Raw genomic sequence first — 22,389 nt, 5'->3', positions numbered from 1 at the left:
TGCCCAGAATTTGGAAAAAGTGAGGGGGGGGGAGGACAGAAAGAAGAATTTCCCAAAGCAAAGAATATAACCTTCCTTACCCTTGATTAAGAAGGAATACAGGGTAAAAACAATTGCCTAAACAAATCAGCTGGTAAAACTTGTTACTTACATAGTCCATAATCTTTACTAACTCACTCTGTCTTTGGGGAAGTTGCTAAAATTTAAAAGAGATCAAATCAATAATGCTACAGACTTCCAGTCTCAAACATCAATTATCAAGAAACAATACACTAATACCTACATCTAAAAATTAGCCAGTGATAATACTAGTCTATTCTACCAACTCAAACTGCCAGCCAAACACACCAACAAATGAAGCCAATAATTTCCTTTTGGGGGGGAAGTGAGGTGGAAGGGTGTTATTTCACTTCTTTTTCATGGCACACAGCAAATATCATTATGCAAACCCACAGATAAAACCTGGATAGTTTTATTATCTTGCACAACCCTTCAACTTGCTTCGTGGTCCTCTAACGCATATTTCTGATGATTTCCTTAGTTTCACCGTACATCTCATGCTACCTTACACGGCATTTCAAAAGATAAATCAAGGACTTAGTCCCCGTCCTTGGGCCTTAGTCCCAATTTAGTTTAGTTACATTCGTCCTCTGTCCCATCGCTGTCTCCTTTTTTTCCTTCTGCTCTCCTCTCTGCTTTACTGGGTTTTACTCTGAGGATTTTCGTGACAGACAAGACCCTTTTTCTCTGGTGGCTCCAAATACTTTCTAACTCAGCTGTGTCAAACAAGTTCACCTCAGGCTTACTTTACACACATTAGCCAGACTATAAATTTCTCCTGAATGTGAGATGACTCTCCATAAGCCAATATGTCCTCTATTCTCGCCAAACAAAAACAACTCTGAATAATCTTTATCGGGCCTCCTCGGAAGTTCAGTACCTTTAAATCGCAGTTGATAAACTACAGGAAGACACCCTGTCAAATACTTTGCAGATCTGTCCCTCAAGGCCAGAAATCCAGATGGGCAAAAGGAATAATAAACATAAGACACGGATGATGATCTCCCTCTGACACAAGCAGAGGAGTGACTAGAGTCACCCCGTCCTAAAACCAGCCAGCCTATCCCCTGCCTCATTCTCTCTTTCTGGAGATTTTTTCTGGTGCCTCAAATGATGCCTTAAAGAAGTTAGGTTTCTGCCACACTTTAATTAGCGTTCCTCCTCTCTCTTTGTAAAGGAGAGTCACGAGTACGTAACACACAACTTTCTGGAACAAATCAGAAATGAACCTGGGAAACGTGTGATGAGCGACCCTTCCAATGGAAGGAGACAAATGCCTGCAGCAGATCTCATCTGACTTCCTACACACTCCCCTTCCCGGTGCCCTCTGCCCTCCCCGCAGGGACTGGAATTTGAATTGCAAACGTCTCCTATTTATTTTTATCTCACAATGTCTACTTTCTGCCCTCCAAGAGCACCACAGCCACGCTTCTCAGCTCCTCCAAGGACCGTAAATGGAGAGTCCCAGCCATGTCCCTGTCACCCTTCCAAGGCCATAAATGGAGATGGAAACCATGCCACTGCTCATTACTTACTGGCCGCCTAGAGAAAGGCATTCAGCACACAAAAGAGCCCAACTGGATCTCTCACGGAGGGTTATTTCAGAAGCCAGGGAATAAAACTAACATTCCTTTGAAGGAAGGGGCCACACTTAGGACGTGACCTAGGCATAAGCAAAGCCACCAATCTTTGACACTATATATGGTGGGAAACCACAGAAAAGATTTACTTTCTCTGAAACCACCGAATTGAGCTTAAAATTTCACTTGGCTTGTGTAATTATGAATAAGCAAACTAGAAATGTCTAAGGGTTCTAGATATGGAAGAATAGTCAGATGATATATTTTATATTTCATCAAAAAAGCCTGACAGATCTTGCCACCTCTTACTTTGTAGTGTACTTTTGAAATACACTTTAATAGTGCAATATGCTGATATGTAAAATATCTATTAGGGGTCTGAATGCAAAATGTTTGGTAACTCCTAAATCCATATGATAGGTATCTGATGTATTGAAAGATTTCCAAATTGATTTTAACTCTCTCAAGACATAAATATACAAAAGACGTATCTTCTGGATTCAGTAAAGACCACAGATCCAAGGAGAGGCTGTTTAAATAGCACATATCAACTAAGAAAAAAAAGCAAGAACTTAAACATCAGCTTGACTGCTACTATAAGAAACACTGGGATTTAGATAAATGAGAGGGACTTTGGAAATGGATAAAAAGGACATATGGAGACCTTCCACTTCTTATCATCCATAATAAATCAGAAAAGGTTACACTTTCCACACTCTACATGATTAACCAAAACATATAATTGATTGTGTGTCTCTGTCAACAGTCCTAAATAAACCAACTTAACACCTACTGTAAATCTTAGATTAAGATAATGCTCTGGAATCTAGGAAAAACGAAGTCTTGCCTCCCATTTTGGACAGCCATACCAAACCCAAAAAGAACCTCAATTCAGCTTCCTTGGAGAACCATTTCGTGTTCAACACAAAAACCTTGTTTCTCTTCCTTCTTCCTTTACCTCACTCATCTTAGAAATTTATAGTCACTTAGCTCTAGCAATTTTTTAAAAAATTAAGATCTCAGAGGGGAAAGAATTTGCTTAAAATTATTAAAGACTATTCTAGTCACAGTGTAGAAGAACACTTTCCTTATTGTCAGGAATGTCCATGGTAAATCAGTATTACTGTCTCCTCCCTGGGACAAGAGCTATGAGATAATACTATATCCTGAGTGAAGTTATAAGGATAGAGGTCAGGAGAAGTCAAAAAAATCTGAACAGAAGAACTAAAGTACAGGAAACAACCTGACCAGGTGGTCAGATCAGAGAAGTCCAAAGGTATTTGATGTGGAAGAAATGCCAAGTGAATGCTTGGTAAATCCACCATGCCAAGTGTTCAATGACTAGGAAAGGAAAAGTACCACAGGAAAGACGTGAAAGACGTCCCATTACCAAAGCAGGGAGAAAAATCAGATGGCTGACAACTGACAATTTATAGACAGAGGGAAAGTTTTGCCAAAGTTTAAGATTACAGTGAAAGAAAATGAGAGAATAAAGATGACATTCATTGTGGATGAACGTAAGGGGAGTCTGGAGGTAGGGGATGGGGCAGGTAAACAAAGGCAGGAGTTTTAGATTGGCAGGATTGGGGGTTTAACGGCAGCAATGCAGAGAAAGACCCAGGGTTACAGTACACGTAACATTAAATACAGTGCACAATGCAGCTATCTTGCCAAAGTAAGTAAATCCAGTATTGGGTTGTATAAGCAGAGGAATCACATGTAAGCTATGAAGGTGGCTCTTCCTCTCTATTCAGCACCGGTGAGGCCACAGCTGGAGCACAGCATTCAGTTCTGGGCATCGAACCAGCTACAAGAGAGGGAAATTGTAGAGTTCAGAAAAGGGCAAATAAAATAATGAAAGGCTTGGAAAATAAGATCTTTAAGTAGGGCCAGTGGTTTCATCAAAGCCCTTCCTGACATTATATAAGCTACTTTGGGGGGGGTAAAAATAAGGTTTCTTTTGTTTCAGTGTCCTCCAATCCCTCCTTCGACTTCCAAAAAGTGGGAAGAACAGAATTCTTCCCTGGTATGGCAAAGTAGGAAGCAAGCTAAATAAATCATATGAGCATATGCCAACCAATTCTGCTACTGGCTCAATCATTTTCTCAAAATTTGCCCCATTTCATACAATCATAAAATCATCACCATGACAAAACCACTGTTCTAACAGAACTGTCTGTCGATGGAACAGGGTATATAACAGGGAGGAACAGAAATAAGGCATAATTGCCATATAAACGTGTTGTTTAGAAAACACCGGCATGATCAGTCTAAGATGTCAGATGAAAATAGTCACACTGCAGGGAGGACAGCTTAGTTATAACAGCAGGAAACAGTGTTATAAGAAAAAACAAGCAGTGAAACAGATTTTCAAATGTAGTTGTCAAACTGGCCATACTAGAAATGACTTACATACTATGGTTTATCTTAACCCTCTGCCAACTAAATATGATAAATTTAAAATTCTTTAACCCAAATGATTAAATAAAGAATACACTTATTTGCAAACAAAGTCTTAAAAATCACATATTATATTCCATAAGAGATAGGGGAAATTACACTGGGAGCAAATCTCCAGTGACTGTTTATAAGTGTTAGGAACAGTACCTCAGCCTAAGCAGATGTGTACTGCAAAGCAAAAGAAGCCTTTGTGAAATAGATCTATCCTCCTCCTTTCAACTAAAGCTACTGCTTTACTGTGTTGCAATTAGTTGCTCTTAGTTAACTGAGGCAACAGAACAATACTGAGTTTATTTCAATATCTCTAGGAAAGATTCAAAATTTCTTAAATTAGTTTTATTTTCTGTGAGCACAAAGGCAGGGGAAAAAAAACCTGAAATGGCAGACAACTGTAAAAACATTTCTGCAAAGTTAAGAGGGACATTAAGGACATAGTATAAATTACTATATATATTTTTGACACAGAGCTGTAACTAATGATGAGGAAGTCACTTAAGGTGAAATCCATCTGGGCCCAGTAGCAGCTTTACTACCTGCTTTCTTAGGTTTTCTGTACATTAAAAATTTGGCAAACTGACTTGCCAATCACCTAATCCTTTAAAACCAACCTAAATCCTTTAAAACCAACCAACCAAAAACCCCAACAGAGGAAAACCAAAACCAAAAACAGCACTTGTTTCACACTCCCCGGTTCTTAGTGCTACAGAAGTTTTGGCAAGTGAGAAACCTTTTTATTCTTAAGATTTCCTTTTCCTTTTCCACTCCAGAGCAGAGGTTCTTAACTTTTCTGAGTCCTGGATTCCCTCCCCAGAAGAACACACATACAAAACTGTTCCACACAATGTCAAGGGGAACATGGACTCTCTGAAGAGCTCATACAAGAACCTTTGGTTAAGAAACTCAGCTCTATACCATGTGGTTGTTTCTTCCATAAAAAAATATAATAGGTATTAGTCAGAAACCCTAAAATGAGGTAGACTTAGTCTGTGTCATAGGTTTTACAAGAGAGTCTGGAGACTGGGGCCAGTTCAAGAATAACTTCTCCAGTTTCCTCAGTATCCTGCTCATTTAGATAAAGCAGCATTAATATTTCCTTTAAGAGGTAAATTAGCAAAATTCCCATTTCTTGAAAGAAACAATTTCTATCAGTAAAAGCATACAAGGATATCAACTTACTCTTCACAAAAATATAGCGCTTTTTTTCTACCTGCTGGGGAAGAAATGCTTTTTCTGAAGTGGCAATTAAACAATAATAAATGATTCATAACATGTTGATCACCTGTTCCAGTTGTATAACATAGTACTTGATCATTCACTATCTGATTAAGTTATCAATAGAGATGCTATATAAATTACCTGAGGTAACAACTTAGGGAAATGCACACACCTAGAAACAAGTATAGGAAAGTAAGTCTTGACTACCTTCCTTAGTGGATAATGGCTAAGCCTTAACATTTCCCCATTTTAACACTGCCTGAAGACTAAAGGGACTCAAAGGAATAGGCAATGTCTACACTAATTCAATCCTTAACTCAATGGGATCAAAATCTGATCCATTATTCCACTGAAACTGTCATGGTCAGCAATGCCTTCTTAATTACTGAGAACAATGGTCCTCAAACTTTGTCCTGAACTCATTTGACTTTCCTGCAGCACTTAATACCATTCATTACCTATCTGTGTCACCATCCTTGCCAAGTGCCGCTTTTGTAAAACTTTCTGTAATACACTCATTGACAGAGAGTGGGTGGAGCTGCCCAACGCTCTGATAGCAAACCAGGTTCCAACCTCCAAAACATTACAGAAGTTTTGAATGGAAAAGAACTTTAGAGATCATCTAGGTCTAATTAACAAATGAGGAGCCGAGGCCCCAAGACAAGTGAGTATTCCTTCAAAAGGGATTTGCATAGAAAAATTACCAAATGCCACTCACAAAATGTTACTGTATCCTAAGAAAGCTATTCCACTAGACTGTAAATTCCATGAGGCAGGGGTTATGTCTGCCTAGTTCGCTGCTTCCCGGAGCCCAGAATAGTACCTATCACATAAGAATTGTTCAATATATATTTATTAAATGAATTGAGGTAATTTGAAAGTAGTAAATCACTACCAAGAATATCAACATTTTTTTAGCAAAGAAAATCAGGAAACTCATTGGTTAACCACAACGAGGTATTATATTTATAAAAATCAATAAATCCAAGGTAGGTAGGACTCCTAAAACCTTTTGAAAAAAGTAGGAGCCCTAAAGGGTATAAAACAGTTACAGCTATAATTAGCAAAGCAAATTAATTTCTTTGTAACAAAGGAGGACTAACAGCAGAGGGCAAGGCTATTTTAAAATATCTACCATGTTACACTTTCTTTGGGGGGGGCGGGCGGGATTACCTGCCAAATGGAACTCTGTAACCCTGTCCAAATTTTATTATTTCTTATGCCTTACAAATTAAATAAATAAAATATTCAAGAATATAATATTCTTTGACAGTAGTTCTGTCAAAGATAGAAAAGGAAAAAAAGATTCAATTGCTTCCTGGATTTTAACAGGGTCAGACAGAAGAATGACCACCAGAAACCAAGAGCTCCTGCCTCTCGGGAGCCTTAGTCTTTGTGGGGACTGTCCAGGATTGAATTCCATCAGCTGCACTTCATCCCCAATCTGCCTCTCAACGACTCACTTTTGTGTCTATAACTGGTCAGTGTGTCTTCATGAGGGAGAAATACTTGCATAGAACAAATCATTCAGGAAGTTTTGTTCTCAGTGAGTATCAACTCCTAAGCTTTCTAGCTTCCTCCATGCTAGGAGCTGAGGGTCTTAATCCATTCAGATTATGAAGAAAAAAGCCCTCAAGGAGGACAATACTAATCGCCAGAACCAAATACCTTTCGTTGCTCAAGGAACTATACTCGCATGGCCATAAAGCTTTTAACTCTACTCTGTATGTAAATCATACAGATACTCATGCAAAATCTCACATTGGCAGCAATACTAGATAAGCTATACCTAGTATGTGTGGTCATGTTTAAGGGCTTCTTTGGGATACAAGAACCCTTCTAGACATCTTCAAGGGCTTCTCCATTTAGAACGAGACAGGTAAAAATATTAGGGTTTACTGAACTACTTAACTATTTCAGACAAAAGCAGCAGGTAGTCATCAAGCACAGTCAGATAACACTATGTATCTAGAACTTTCCACCTAAAAGGGAAAAGAAATCAGTTGTTTGGTAAAGCACTGACTTGAATTAGAGGTTATTTTCATCTGATCTCCTATATTACCTCTGACGTTGCTACATTAGCATCTGTTGAATCTTTTCTCAGTACTTCCCATCCCACGGCACCACCTAGAAGTAGTATTTGGATGATATTAAAATGGTAACTTTTATTAGTATGTGAGAACTAGAAAACACACTCAAGAGAATTACCTAAAATATATCTAGGATAGCAGTGAGAGCCATTCATCTTTAAAGTCCTGCCATACAAACACCCTGCATCACGCACTGACTGTTCTGTAATCAGCGGTGTCTAAAGGTTAGGCATTACACGTGCACACATGCACACACATTCCAAAAATCCTCACAGACCTTTATCATTACAACATTGTATGGCTTCCCAAACACAAAGGTACTTTCTTATACTCATGAGACCAATGTTTATGTAGAGCAGGCTCACCCCTGAAATAGGTCACTTGATTCCTTTCATATGGTGACCATGTGATTCTGTTTTGTAGTTATTTTGTTACTAAAAACTACCATCTATGATGCAAAGATAACTTACAATACAGATTTTTTTCCCATTAGTAAGTTTTATGTATTTGGTTGTGAAAAAAAGTAATTTGGACATCTAAGATAAAATCATCTAAAAAGGTTATTAGAAATCCTCCATCAAGATATCTGGGTTCAAGCATTAAGTCAAGATTCAGTCGACTGTTAAAACCTGGTAAATATTAACTTACTTCAAAAGGGTTTAAAAAAATTTTTTTTTGCATTTACATGGTATAAACTATAGGTCATAAATGCATGAAAAGAATACATCTTCACATCCTGACATATAAACTTTCTATGAAAAATCTGAAAATAAGCCTGTTTTAAGTTTATGCGCCTGTCCTTGGGCAACCTGAACTTATTTAGGAAGTTGTTAGAAAGAAATTCAGGTAATCATAACACTTTTTAAAGCTCATTTGGTAGCATTTTTATATTTTACTCTTACCTTTATGAGATTGCTAAAAGCAATCACCATATGAAAAAATGTCTGTACCTTCTACAAAAATCAAAACATTTCCACAGGTGGCTCCATGTCCCATGCAATGAAAGTAAACCATAACTACCATTTTCTCAGTGCCTACCATGTGCTGAGATTTGGGGTAAGCAGTTTACACTTATTATTTCTAATTTTTACAATAAGGCTAAAAGAGAGTGTCCCAGGAAACAGACGCTGAGGAGACCGTGCAGGAGGCTTAGAGCGGAGGGCTCTTCAGAACAGCACTTGTGAGCAAACGAGGAGCAGGATGGGGCAGAGAGAGGAGTTGAAGTAACTCACAGTTGCAGCAGAGGCCTCGGTTAATCCTAAAGTGAAGTATGGAACCTGGATGACCCTTCAGAGTTGCCCCGAATTGAGGCAAGGAGGCTGTACCTTTGTATTTCAGCACCGACCAATCACTGGGTCCAGGATGCCACTGGAGAGGGAGCCTAACCTCGGGCAACGGGAAATTCCTGGGAGGAATCCAACCAGAAGCCATCACCAATCAGTGCTCCAGGCAGCTGGTGGAGATGCACCAGTGTCTCATTCCTGGAGGAGGGGTCCGGGCAGTGTATTACATATCACAGAAGATATGTGATGCATCGCTATTTAAAAGAAAAGAGAACTAAGAGAAAGGTAAGAGCTTATCCAAGGTCACTATCAGAGTGTCCTTAATGCAAATTCATCTTAGCTTTCAAAACTAGGACCTGGTACGCTTCTCTCCTGCAGACACTGAAAAGTACAGAAAGTCACTCTATTTACCTTTTTGCCATGGTTGCCGGGAAGTTCATAGCTCGTTTTACTATTTAGCTGAAGTAACCATATTTACCTGGGTTACTGCTATACTCCCTGTACTCTGATTTCTCATTTTCTGATTCTATTTTTAGCTTTCTTCATATGCATATTCCCTTCTTTGTATATCTATATTATACATTACAAGACAGTCCGTCTCATCCTCATCATCTCTAAGAAGAGTATCCAAATCATTTACACATCAGGTGAACAATGGCAGGCATAAAATAATGGACACTCCGTGGCCTCCTTTGGTAAGCCACATCCTTACCCACTTTTACTGTCAAAAAGTAATTCTACTTTGTAAATGTTTCTCCTTCTATAATGTCAAACTTACTTCCTTTAAGAGCAGTTGGTAGTCCAATAAATACCATCACGTATATAAAGGCTTGAATGAATGACTGAAATGAGCCTTCTACAATAAAAGTCTTATGTTTCAACACTTGTTTTAAATTCTTCCTTGGGACTTCCAAATCAATGTTTCTCACTGTGTTTACAATCTTAGGACACCATGAATTATCTGCAAGAATTTTTTAAATTTGTGTTTTCATTTCCATGACAAGAAACATGTATAAGCACAATGATGTCCATCTGGGTGTTGCTATGTGATTTTGGTATTTTTGGCATTTATGACTTTATGATTTCATTGTTGCCAAAATATTAGTTCAACTGTCAAATTTTAATAAAGGTGGGCTGATAATTCACAAGGTGACAGTATAATCAAGTGGTTAAGAGCATGCAGTCAGACTCCTTAGTCTGGCTTCACCACCTGCTAGCTTTGTGACATTAGACATATTAATCTCTCTGCCTCAATTTCTCCATCTGTAAAGTGGAGCTAATAACAGTACCTCCATCATAGATTTGTTGTGTTAAATGAAGAAATTCAAGCAGAGCATTTAAAACAGTGTTTGCTTAATAGCTTGTACTCAGTAAATGTTAACTATTTGTTATTATTACAAAAATGATAGTCACACCATTTGGAGACCAAGGTGCCTTACGTAAAGGTCAGTTCAAGTAGATAAAAAGTAGCAGCGAAGTTTTATCACTAAGCACATGGTAAGAATAACAAACTCAAAAGAACCTTACTTTAGCAGTCAGTATCAGAACCTTGTTTGGAAAAGCAAGTAAGTTTCAGCTAAACCACACCATCCAATATTAAAAGAATGCTCACTTTTCTGTTTTTTTAGTTTTATTAGTACTTAAAAAATATTTTATAAAGTTGTTTTTGTTTAATAACATGTGAAATCTATAAGTAAAAGTTTATACTTAGATTTAGGTTTGTTACATGTTAAGTAACATTGTTATACAAACATGTTTTTGCCACACATTATTCAAGTTTCATAAACACCTGGCTTTGTCATCACAGCTTCAACTTTTCACTCATATTTATTCTTTTATAGTTAAAAGCCAATCATTTAACCATTTTCAAAGGTTTATAGTCTTAGCAAGAATATGGTGACTAACACACTGATATATAAACAAGGGAGAAAAAAGGAATCCTAACTACCCATCCAGAGTGAGGATTTGGCCTCACGTACTGGGCAACCTGTCTGCAAGAAGCAGGTGGCAGGCATGAATCAAATAAGAAGTATGAATGACCTTTATATTTTCTTGGAGTTCAATAAAACAAAAAGCATGTAGACCTCTCATTTTTGGTGCATGGAAATTTTACTGGAATTAAAATCAGATTCACCACTTCTTGAAAAATAACATTTCACAGATATGTAGTTATGCTACAGTGGAGAAGGTAAAATTCTTCCCTTGCTTTTTTCTCTTAATTTTGTAATGTGGTTTACATAATTTTTATTAAAAATATTTTATATTGTTCTAAAATTGGCACAACTCTGATTTCTCAAGTCCAACTATTAACCATGATTCCTAATTTGTACAAAAGAGAAGGAACATTACCTATTTCCGCTGAAAACTGTACCTTCAGGACCAGCACAGACGTGCTTATTATCTAATGACTGCATGAATACCAACAATATGGCACTTTGCTGCTTGGAGGGGTAAAAGTGACAACTGAACATATCACAATAAGAAGGCGTAATATGAAATCATGTAAATCATTCTTAATAAAGCCAAGGCAAATGAATTTCTATTTCTTATGCATAATGAAAGGTAGAGAGCTCAAACTTTCTAAGATCAATGAGGCTGATATAAAGGAATATCATATTTGAGCGGTTTTCTAATTGTGTTGTTTTGAATTAACACATTTAAAATATACTGTTTTCTACCAGAATATAAGCTCTTTGAAGACAGGTGGGTTTTTTTTTCAGTTTTATTCACTGAAGTATTCCCAGTACCTGGCACCCAGAAGTGGCTCAATAGATTTTCGCTAAATGAATGAATAAATGAAAACTCCTTAAGATAGTATGTGGCAGTTGAGAGGTCAAATATAAGGTCAAGGTACTTTTTGACCTATCACACTCTTCTTTCTAAATCATAAACCAGCTCTATCCATTTAGAGAAAAGTATTTGTAAATTTTAAATAATAATGATAAAAGCAGGTTTTGGTAGATATGAACTTTATTCTGGTTTTATTAATATCAAGTACAAACATAATTGACTTTTTGGATAAATGAAGTAATCTGAAGGTAGATAGTAGAGAAACAACATTGTGAGTTTCAAAAAATTCAGGCTATTACAACAAAGTCATCTTACACAGGCTGAGAAAATGCAACTAGAAAACATATCTAGGTAAATAACTTCCATTCTATTGTATCACTTTATATTGAATGAAGTACTATTTGGTAGCTCAAAAACTGTAATTTATGAATACAGCCAAGAACACATATATAAAAGTAAGATGATGGCTGCTATTCCTAAGATGTCTGAGGATAAACACAGGTCTGTATTTTACTAAGAAATAACACCACATCCCACCCACTAAGTGACAAGGTAACACTCACTTGATTGGTGCCAAGAAAAAAAAGTATTTCCATTGGCTCTCAAGGACTCTCTCAACTATGAATAGGTAAGAATTATACAGATGTAAATACACGCCTTATTCCAATATGAAGACATTTTTCAATTATTCAGAACAATAGGGGGAAGACGCCACATAGATTACAAACCCCAGATAATTTGTAACATATGCAGCACACGAGGTACAGAGTCATTAAGCATTCATTTTGAACACTGAAGGGAGTTTTTGCAATGGTAAACAGCAGGCAGAAGAACACATTGCATAATCCCCACAACAGAAATAAAATTAAAGACTACCTAATAATCAATGGGCAATCCTAACAATTGTCTAAAATCTAGAGCTTTTTGTGGTACTGGTCTTTGATTTTGAAACTCAAGAAGTTTTTTCTCCCATTTTTTTTAACATTTTGTAAACATTACACAGATACAACCATCCAAAGGGTAGGGGATGGGAGACTGCTATTCTACCTCATCCTAGTGATATGAGCAGACTTCAGAGTGCCTGCATGACAATTAACATTTGAAATTTTGGATCTGAATCAAGAGTCTGTATATAGCCTGGATGTAACACAAACAGGACTGCCCTAAAACAGTGTTTTAGTTGGATCTCATTGGGTTCTAGAACCAACTCTAGGGAATTCCCTGGCAGTCCAGTGGTTAGGACTCCGCGCTTCCACTGCAGGCGGCACAGATTTGATCCCTGGTCGGGGAACTAAAATCCCACGTGCCATGCGGCAAGGCTAAAAAAAAAAGAACCAATTCTTAAAACTTAGGCTATGATGTACTGTGATGATCTCTGAGGACTACAACTAAGAATCCTCTGGGTAAGCTGGTAGAGAAGTACATAGTGAGTTGTGTGCCAGGTTAAGATCTAATAAATCCAATAAATTAGAATTTTCAGATTCTCCAAAACAGCTCCACTAATTTTGGTATATCTGAAATCTGTTCTCTTCTCTCCATTTTCACTGCCACTGCTTTATTTCACCTCCTGTCTAGCTCACTGCAAGGAGACTCTAAATGGTCTCTGTGCTTCCAGTCTCACCCTTTCCAATTCATTTTCTGCCTTACAGCCAGTTCTGGAACCTAAGATGAACCATGTCACTCCCCAGCTGAAAATTCCTTGATAATTTAGGATAAAGTCCAAACTCCTTAGCCCATCACCTGCCCTCGTGTTTATGTCTCCCGTCTCATTTCTTACTGCTTCCCACCTCCTTTCACCCTTTCCCTCAAACCCTAGGCTCCAGCTGTCTAGAACTACACAGTATAAAATATTTCACCAGAATACCTGGGACATGACCTGTTCCAAATTAATGATGTTTCTGGAGTTTTGATACCTTAAGTCTAAAGTAGCACAATGATCTCTCAACTTGATCTCACCTCATTCTCTTCCATTCCTCTTTTATCTAACTGCAGGTTCTGGCCCATTAGTACGTTGGGCAATTTTAATGAGTTGTGGGCACCTTTCTAAACACCCCAAGTGGGAGATGAAGAGACAGCGTCCAGGGGAACAGGACCTGCTCTGGTGCAGAACACCCCGGGCGGTGAGACGGTAGCTAGAGAGACCGGGGTGAATGGAGAGCTGGTAGAGGTTAGAGGGGGTGGTGCAGGTGAGGGGCATTTGAAGACCCCCAGTTTGGCGGAGGGGGGCTAGCTGAGCCCTGGGCACAGAGCAGACAAGTAATAATGGGGAGGTGTGACGCCCGCCCACCAGGTGTTGGCGCACATCAGTGGGGTCACATCAAGCAAAGCTGGAGCATCCCTGGTCTACCCCATGCCCTCCCGGAATGTGTCACTGCGGCTGCAGGGCCTCCAGGAGAAAGACTCCGGACCCTACCTCTGTTCCGTGAACTTGCAAGACAGTCAAGGCACTGTTCGAGGTCACAGCAGCAAGACTTTAGAACTCAATGTGCTGGGTAAGTGAGAGGCACCCATGGGCAGGTCTCTCCCCCAAATGACTGAGTGTGAAGGTTGGGGGAGGGGCAAACAGAGTGACAGGGGGTCCGCGTGTGGGATCGGGGGAGGGGGAGCCGCTGGCCCCCGGATGTGAGTTTTTAACCTGTCTCTCCTCCCCCAGTTCCTCCAGCTCCTCCATCCTGCCGCCTCCGGGGCGTGCCCCACGTGGGGACCAACGTGACCCTGAGCTGCCAGTCCCCAAGGAGTAAGCCCGCTGCCCAATACCAGTGGGTGCGGTCGCCCCCATCCTCCCAGGTCTTCTTTGCACCTGTTTTAGGTGAGGGACCTTCTGGAGACACTGAGAGTGCGGCTGGGGTAGAGGAAAGATGACGTACCAGAGGGGCTGGGGTGCCAGGGGAGGCAATGCTGAAAAGCACTGGCGGTGGGGAGGGGCTGGAGAAAGAGGCCCTGCCAGGTGCCGGCACGTGCTGCACTGCAGACTTAGGTTACTCAAGAGGCGCTGGGGCTAGATCTGCGTTCAAATAGGGTGGAACATACCAGAGTGTACTGCACAGTTAAGTACAGTGTCATTATGTGGGTTAAATAAGTTAATATTTGTAGAGCACTAAGAACAGTGGATGACACATAGTAAATGCTATATAAGCATTGTTATTATTTTGTGAAATGTGTTTCAGTTATACATATACATGTATATATTTATGCACATATATGTATGTTATGTGAGTACTAGGCCACAGGGTAAAATATATTTCTTCTTGTTGTTTGCTCAAAAAGATGCATTGCTTTGCTTTTCTTTCTAGTATATAAATTAAGGAATGAGATAGATAATGGATATTTGCATAACTGCAATTCAAACTATAAAAGTCATTTATCAAAACATATAAATTTCTAGAATTGGTATGTCCGCAGTTAACCCAAAACTATCGGCCCCACCCTTTGACAAGGTCCTTGATGACACCACCGAACAGTCATTCATGGCGTCTACAGCGTACCTTCATGAGCTACGGCAAACTGTTCTTCAACTGAAAGGCATGCCTTTTTAAACAGCTGATCACTTACAATTTTTGGAACTGCATTCTTTGGATGCTTCCAACTTTGGATTCTTGGACAAAATAGATTTTACTGTATCTGCAGTTTGCACCACTCTGGGCCATGCTGCCTCTGGGCTTTTACCCCAACTAGTGATCCATCTCTGTTCCCTTCTGCCCAATTTAGTCCCCCCTCACCTTCGCAATCCACTTCCTGAAAGCCTAAATTGATATGCCCTTCCTGTGTGCACCTGCAGCACCATGGGCCTAATGTCCACACAACACCCGGGCCGTGGTCACAGTGCTGGCGCTTTAGCAGCCTGACTCCTGCCCCGGAAGGCGGACGCCTTGGCAGTACCTGGTACACTGCTGTATTTCCAGGGCCTCCCACAGGAGGCACTCGAGTATCTGCTGGTGAATAATTTTTTAAAAATGAAGTCCTTATTTCAGACCTTAGTATTTAAAGAAACCCTGTGATTAATCTGTCAGATGAGTCTGATGATAGGGAATGGGTAAGATTTCCAAATCCTCCCCTAAGTGCTTGGACTTCAGCCAAGAGTTAAGCTCCACACCTCTCTCCTGTTTCCTATGGGCAGTGGAATTTAAGGGCCCAGGCCCTCTACATCTGCCAAGAAGGATATCGAAAAGATGCTCAAAGTTCTAAAGCAGTGGTCTTTAATTGTGGTACCTATATGCCTTTTTTAATGACTGATCAAGGCACCTTAAACCTTAGGGATTCCTGTCATTCTCAGTCTTGCATGTATTTTTTAGGCATGCAGCTTGGCTGCTGAATTTAGAATAGCCAAAGGAATATAGGTTAGTGATATTGTTTATTTTAAATGTAAGTGGAATACTGTCTGATCATCAACACTTTCAAGGTACATTTGATAAAACCTATAGATAAGAATTGGGGTGAATCTTTCAGATTCAGAGTACATTATTCAATAAATTTTACAGCCATTCTCATCTTACTCATCTTATACTAGATTTAATATGTCCTATACCCTGTTAATTTCCCATAAACTTTCAAACATATGATGAAAACATTTTAATGTCAGCTTTAAAATGTTCAAGAGTGCACGGATTTCAAAACTCTTTGGGGAGTACATAAGCAGAAAAGTTTGAACACCATTATTCCAAAGCTGTTCTGGCCAATATAAGTGCCACTAGCTGGCCACATATGGCTATTTAAATTTAAATTAATTAAAATTGAGATTAAAAATTTGGTTTCACAGTCACATTTCAAGTGTTCAATCACCACCTGGGGCCAGTGGCTACTGCACAGTGGCTGCTGGAGAGTGTAGACATGGAACACTCAAATCACCACAGAAGGTTCTATTGGACAGCACTGTCCTAGAGAACCAAGAATATGACATGGTTTGCTCCAGCCAACTGAGGTTATAATACTTTATTCCTTACAGGAAAAGTTCCTCTTCCTATGATGGTGGACCATATCTCTTGACTTCTACGGGGTTCCTCCTACTCAGGGGTAAAGAGACAGGGAGGGCAAGAAGAAGAAACTTTGAGCTCCTTTTGGAGGTTTGAATGTGTAGCCAAGAGAATACTTTCATAAAATAAAGACTTCTTTAATATTCTGAATAATAACTTTTTACCTACATTGTTCAATATGGTAGCCACTAGCAGCCACATGTAGTTATTTAAAATTTAATTAATTAAAATGAAATATAATTAAAAATTCAGTTCCTCAATCACACTAGCCACATTCCAAAAGCTCAACAGCCACATGTGGCTGGTGGCTATCACACCGAACTGCAGCAAATACAGAACATTTCCATCATTACAGAAAGTTTTATTGAACTACACTGTTTTGTACTATGGATTTTCTAATTTTTTTTCCTTTTATATATCCTCTTAATGAAGGATCCAGAATATTTCACTCCACTCTTCAGTAGACTTCCCAATTCGCCAGGAAATAAACTCAGATGCCTGTCTGTTCATGGACAGTTTTAACATGTGCTTACTAGATCCCTTACCTCCAAAACTGAAAGCCTAAATATAAATGTATGGCTAGGAGTCTAGGATGGTCTCTTCTTTTAGGATACATATCAAGCCTTTGTCAGACTCACAAGCAGACAAAAACACTGGAACACACAAGCTTTCCGGTGGCAATGACTTTAGAACAACAGAAATGGAAGGAGACAAATCTCACTAAATCTTACGAACTCTTTGAGTGGTACACCGTATTTTTGGAAAATCTTCCAACGATAATGCAGAAGGAAAGTCTTGTCTGCGAACACCAGAGAAGAGTCCTCAGAGATACATAGAGTCTTAAAATGCTTAAACAGGGACAATGGTATCTTTGGGCTCCAAGTTATCTTTGCCCTATTGGTTCTCACAGACAAATAATGACAAGTCTTGATAGCTAAAATGAAGACCACATATACTATACTGTGATTTGTCTGCTAAAGTACAATATTTGTTCCAAAGATTATGATGAATTATGATGAACAGGTCTAAGCAAAGTCCCTAAAAGATTAATCATCTTGTTTGTTAGGCAGAAGACTCCCTACCACTTTTACCTGATGAGCAACCGGCATTGATCCAGCAAAGACAAGTTTTTCAGGTCATACAATCACCTTGCATTTCAACTTGAGGGAGACCTAAAAGTACACACCTGTTTCAAAGACATAAAGCCAATCCTCAAGAGGCAAATTTTTGGAGAACACCCAAAAATACGGGACCTGAGAATGGGTTTTGCAGTGCATCAGATTAGCTGACTGAAGTGTGAATACAGCATCTGGCTCAGAAGTGAATGCTTTCATGAATTCCAAGTCTAGATAGGTCTTTCAACTACTACAGTATGGACTGTGCTGAGATCTCTCCCTCCTTTTGCAGTTATCACACTTATTGTCTGCTTTTGTCATTCGACACTCAATCAAGTACTGCACTGCATACTATCCCCTGTGTTGTCTTGTACAGCTTTTTAACTTTGGATGTGTGTTTACAGACTTCAACTGCACTGTAAGCTCTCGGACTGTACATTACAGTTCTTTTCTTCATCCTAACACCTATCAGACAGTAAACACTCAAGTATTTGGCGAATGGAGATATGAAGACAAGGTCTACAGAAAAGAACAGAAAACCACCTATTTGTTTATCTGACTCCAAAATTAGGCTGAAATTGCTAGCAGACTAATTTTCTTCTGGCAAACAAATAAAAAGCAACAAAACTTCAGAACAAAACAATAACGTGTAGCAAGGCAGTCTCAAACACATCCATTTTATCCAAATGGCTGAACAATAACAGGACATGCCAGACTTCAAAATGAAAGTCTTTGCAGCAATAAAAAAAATGTTTATATCTGACTTTAAGTTAAAATTCTGTGTGCTCAGAAATATACATATTCGCTTGGAGAGTATTTAAAAATAGTACTTTGGTAGCAAAATCCAAGAGTCATTAATTCAATTTCAATATTTAAAACTTTAATACTTTCACTGTATAGATAAGAGGACTGAGGCACAGTCCAGAGAAGGGAAGTGACGTGCTTTAAGGTTACTCAGGAAGGTGGTCCGCGAAGAGGCTGGGATAGGACTCAGCTTGCTGTTGCCTTCATATGATGAGGTGAAGGCTGCTACATCAATATATTGAAACTATGATTAAGGGAAAGTTTCAGGGAAAAACTGAAGTTACTATGTATCATGCTTCCTTTCAAATTTAGAAGAAATTATTTACTGGGTCTTCATAATTGAATTTTGATAGACATTTAAATACATTTGACCAGAAATGTAATTGACGCACATGGTGTTCCTTCCCTGGGAACCTCTGACATGAGTTCACACTTAAGTGAGCTACGTTAGCCTATACAAGATGTTTTTCCAGGTCCTTATCTTACTGCACTACTTTGTTTCTATTTTGCAAATTCTAAAGCAAAAAGGATTACTTAATTTCTTTTTGCAGTTCTCATTAACACGATAAAGTGAAAGAGATTTCTGAATTACTTGTTCTAAATTGGCATTTCTTTTTTTTTTTTTTTTTTTTTTGCGGTACGCGGGCCTCTCACTGCTGTGGCCTCTCCCGTTGCGGGGGACAGGCTCCGGACGCGCAGGCTCAGGGGCCATGGCTCACGGGCCCAGCCGCTCCGCGGCATGTGGGATCTTCCCGGACCGGGGCACGAACCCGTGTCCCCTGCATCGGCAGGCGGACTCTCAACCACTGCGCCACCAGGGAAGCCCTAAATTGGCATTTCTGAAACTAGGATCGAAAGATTTGTTTCAGGGGTTTGGGATTCTCTGAGAATTTTCTAAGGTTGTGTTTTTATTTTCATAAATGTAATCTGGAGTACTTGGACATCCACCTCATGATTGTGTAAAGCTATGATTTCAGTGACTACGTGTCCTTCTATGCTTAAGATTACATTCATATTAAGCCTCCTAGAGGGACAGAGCTTAGTTTTTAATGCAGTTTTTTCAAATTGGGTTTCAAAGTCTATGTTTTGGGGTTAAAGTTTGAGTAACACTGCTCTAGATTTCTATACTTTCCAAAATTCTCCTTCTAGACTTAGTTTATTTGGTGAACTTAACAAATATGTATCCAGTGCCTACTATGTGCTAGGCACTGGAAATACTGTTGTGAATAAGAGAGACCAGAACTTGTCCTTACGGAGCTTATAATTCCGGCAGGAAAGACCTACATTGTTCATGAAGAAGTCTGGTTTCTTGGTTGAAATCAGACTTAAGGAGGAGAGTACTTAAAAAGAAACAAAATAACAGTTATCTACCCTCCTTGTCAACTGTTGCTGTGGATCAGAGAACCCGTCACCATCATCTATATAGTCTCAAAATAGTCTAAGAGCTTGAGGTCAATTTGATCTTATCTGTTTGGAGACAGATAAGACGATCCTCTTTTAAAAATTCTTCAGAGGCACTTAATCTCCTTTCCTTGCTTTAGGTTATGTTTGTCATAACCGGACAAAGTTGCAACCCAACTAAAGATTTCCTGGTTATTTGAGAAACAAGTTTATAATCAGTGAGATTTATAAGCAGTGAGTTTTGGATAAGACTCTTTTTCCTTTTGATTGGGAAATTTCTATGGACAAAAATCAATAAAGCTAAAACAATTACAAATACCTAAAGTGCACTTCTAAACTCAAGAAAAGTTCATGGATAGATGCTAAACAGTACGATGCAAAAACTCTCCCCCAAATTTCACCTTGAACAGAACAACAAATGAGATTCAGAGAACAGCGGCTACTATTAGCTACTACTTTAATCCTACCTATAAACTATCACTTTAATGACATCCTTGTTCAAAAAAGGCAGGGGAGGGGATGGAACCCAGAGGTACATGTTATCAGGTAAACCAATTTAATTTTGTAATTGAGAAATGGGTGTCAAATTCCCTGAACAATAGTTAATAGGTTTGAAATATCTTGGTTTCTGGACCAAATTTTCTAAGCAACAATGTCCTCAGATGAACACTACTTGAGCCAAGATCTCTGGAACTTTGGAGCAATCTCCTTCTCTAGTGTGAGTATGATAGTTCTTACTGGGTTTCTACCCCACAAGGAGTTCCCAAAAAAGTGTCATCCCTGCCAGAAAAGAAGCACACAGATACTATAACTCTGAACAAGAAGGAGTTCCGTGAAAACTGGGAGAAAGAATCCTACCAGAATCTTTTAGCAGACACTGTGAAGAGGGAACCAGCTTACCTAAAAAACAACTCCGTATCTGCCAAGACTACAAATCTGAACTCCTAGGTTAAAAGTCAGTAGGAAGAGCAAAACGATAACCCGGCTGGAGGTGAAATTTCTAGCCCAAATTAAGCCTCTGTATTTAAACATTCAGGTACACAAGGATGGCCAGATGCACAGTGAGAACTTTACTTGTCACCGCAGCCGGCACAACAGCTAAAGCAGGGGAACACGGGCTTTCAAGAAGGAGTTTAGTCAGAAACATAGCAGGGCCTCAAACCAACCTAACTCTGCAAGCATCACACTCCAAATTCCAGACCAACTACCAGCCAGGCTAACTGTGTGCTCCTAACTCCACGAAAGCAATACACTATCTGGCTACAACCGAGCCTTTCCAATTCTCCAAAGCATCTCAAGACTTGGTCGCCCTTCGAGTTTGAAGCAAGCTCAAGTCGGAAGCAAGACGACTGACACAAAGGCCATCGTCCGAAGGCGCCTTTCATACGGCTCTGCCCCTGCCACTCACTTGAAAATTCCTAAACTGGGGGCTCAGCGGCCCCGCTCTTCTACCCTTGCTCCATCCCGCCCCGGCCGGTAAGCCTCTGCCTAGGAGCCCCCGGCCTGGAACAAAGCGAGGGGCCCCGGCGGTGGGGGCGAGAGGCGCGGGCAGCACGGGGACCGCCGCCCGCTGCACAATGAGAAACTACCAACTTCAGAGCGCAAGAACATCCTCAATTGGCAAGAAAGAGGGGCGGCGGCAGGCACGCCCAACTTCAAACTCAGGAAACCTACGGGCTGGCGGCCATCTGGAAAAAAGCCCCCTTCCCAGGGAGAGAAGAAAAAGGCGGAGGAGATGCGAATCGCCCACCGGGCCCCGGAGGGGAGCCCTGCGCTCAGACCGGCCCCCGCCCCCGAGGCCCGCTTCCCCGCCTTCTCTCTGCCTCTGGTTCGCTGCCCCAGGCCGGGCGGCCGGTTACCTTGATGCGCTCCCGGCACTGGGACGGGGTCCGCTCGTAGCCCAGCTCGGCCAGGGCCCGGGACACGCGCTCGTACATGGCTGGCCCGGGGGCCTTGCTGCCGAACACCGTGCCGGCTCCCTCCAGCTGCTGGTACCGCGCCTCCACCAGCCGCTCGTTGCCCCACACTGCGATGAGCGCGTTCGTCTCGGCCGGCGTCCACGACATGCCCCGGCAGGCGGCGGCGGCGGCTGCCGCAGCCCCGCCACCGCCACCACCAGGGGAGAAGGAGACCGAGGACGAGGCGGCGCTGCGGCCCCCCAGCCCCAGCCCGAGACCCCCGGACGCCGCTGCCCCCGAGCCCGCCGCACTGCCCGGCCCGAGCGGGGAGGCACCCCGAGGCGTGGAAGGGTCGGACAGCGATGGATTTCCGTCACTCAGGCCACCAGGAGAAGCCGGGGAGAGCACCTCCATCTTCGGGATTTTTAGCGGCGAGTTGGCGGGCAGCTCCGAGCCACAGGGCGCAGCCATCTTCCAAGCGGCCGCCGCTGCACCGCCCGGAAGTGACGCGCCCGCGCATCCGGCCGCCGCGGACTCCGGGGCTGCCCTCGGGCCTGGCTCTCCAGCGGGCGGACGGCTGCGGGCCCTGGCGGCCCCGCGGAGGCCGCCTGCCGCCCCAGGCCTCTCACCGCGAGCCCGGCCGCGCCGCCCGCTCCTCTCCCGGGGCGAGGGGCGGCGGTGAGGCGTGCCGAAGCCCCGAGCCGAAGAGTAGGGTGGGGGCAT

The 22,389-nt window shown here is 41.1% G+C and overlaps 1 protein-coding gene across 3 annotated transcripts in view; it reads right to left on the bottom strand.

Annotated features, from left to right (window-relative positions):
• The window catches only part of MSANTD2 (Myb/SANT DNA binding domain containing 2), a gene marked incomplete at both ends in the record, with an annotated part of 28,130 nt that extends 5,741 nt beyond the window's left edge, over positions 1–22,389 (bottom strand). The window contains 2 exons of one of the 3 annotated variants that reach the window (XM_079708141.1): positions 152–196; positions 21,628–22,137. In XM_079708141.1, coding sequence (XP_079564267.1) covers positions 152–196; positions 21,628–22,137 — 555 coding nt within the window. Of the gene's footprint in view, positions 1–151; positions 197–21,627 lie in introns of all 3 variants that reach the window. The other 2 variants (XM_079708140.1, XM_079708139.1) reach the window with 2 other exon arrangements.

This window comes from Hyperoodon ampullatus (assembly GCF_949752795.1).
Source record: "Hyperoodon ampullatus genome assembly, chromosome: 7".
In the NCBI taxonomy this organism is placed as follows: Eukaryota; Metazoa; Chordata; class Mammalia; order Artiodactyla; family Ziphiidae; genus Hyperoodon; species Hyperoodon ampullatus.
The sequence above is the reverse complement of the archived record's forward strand: the minus strand, read 5'-3'. Positions and strand labels throughout refer to the sequence as shown.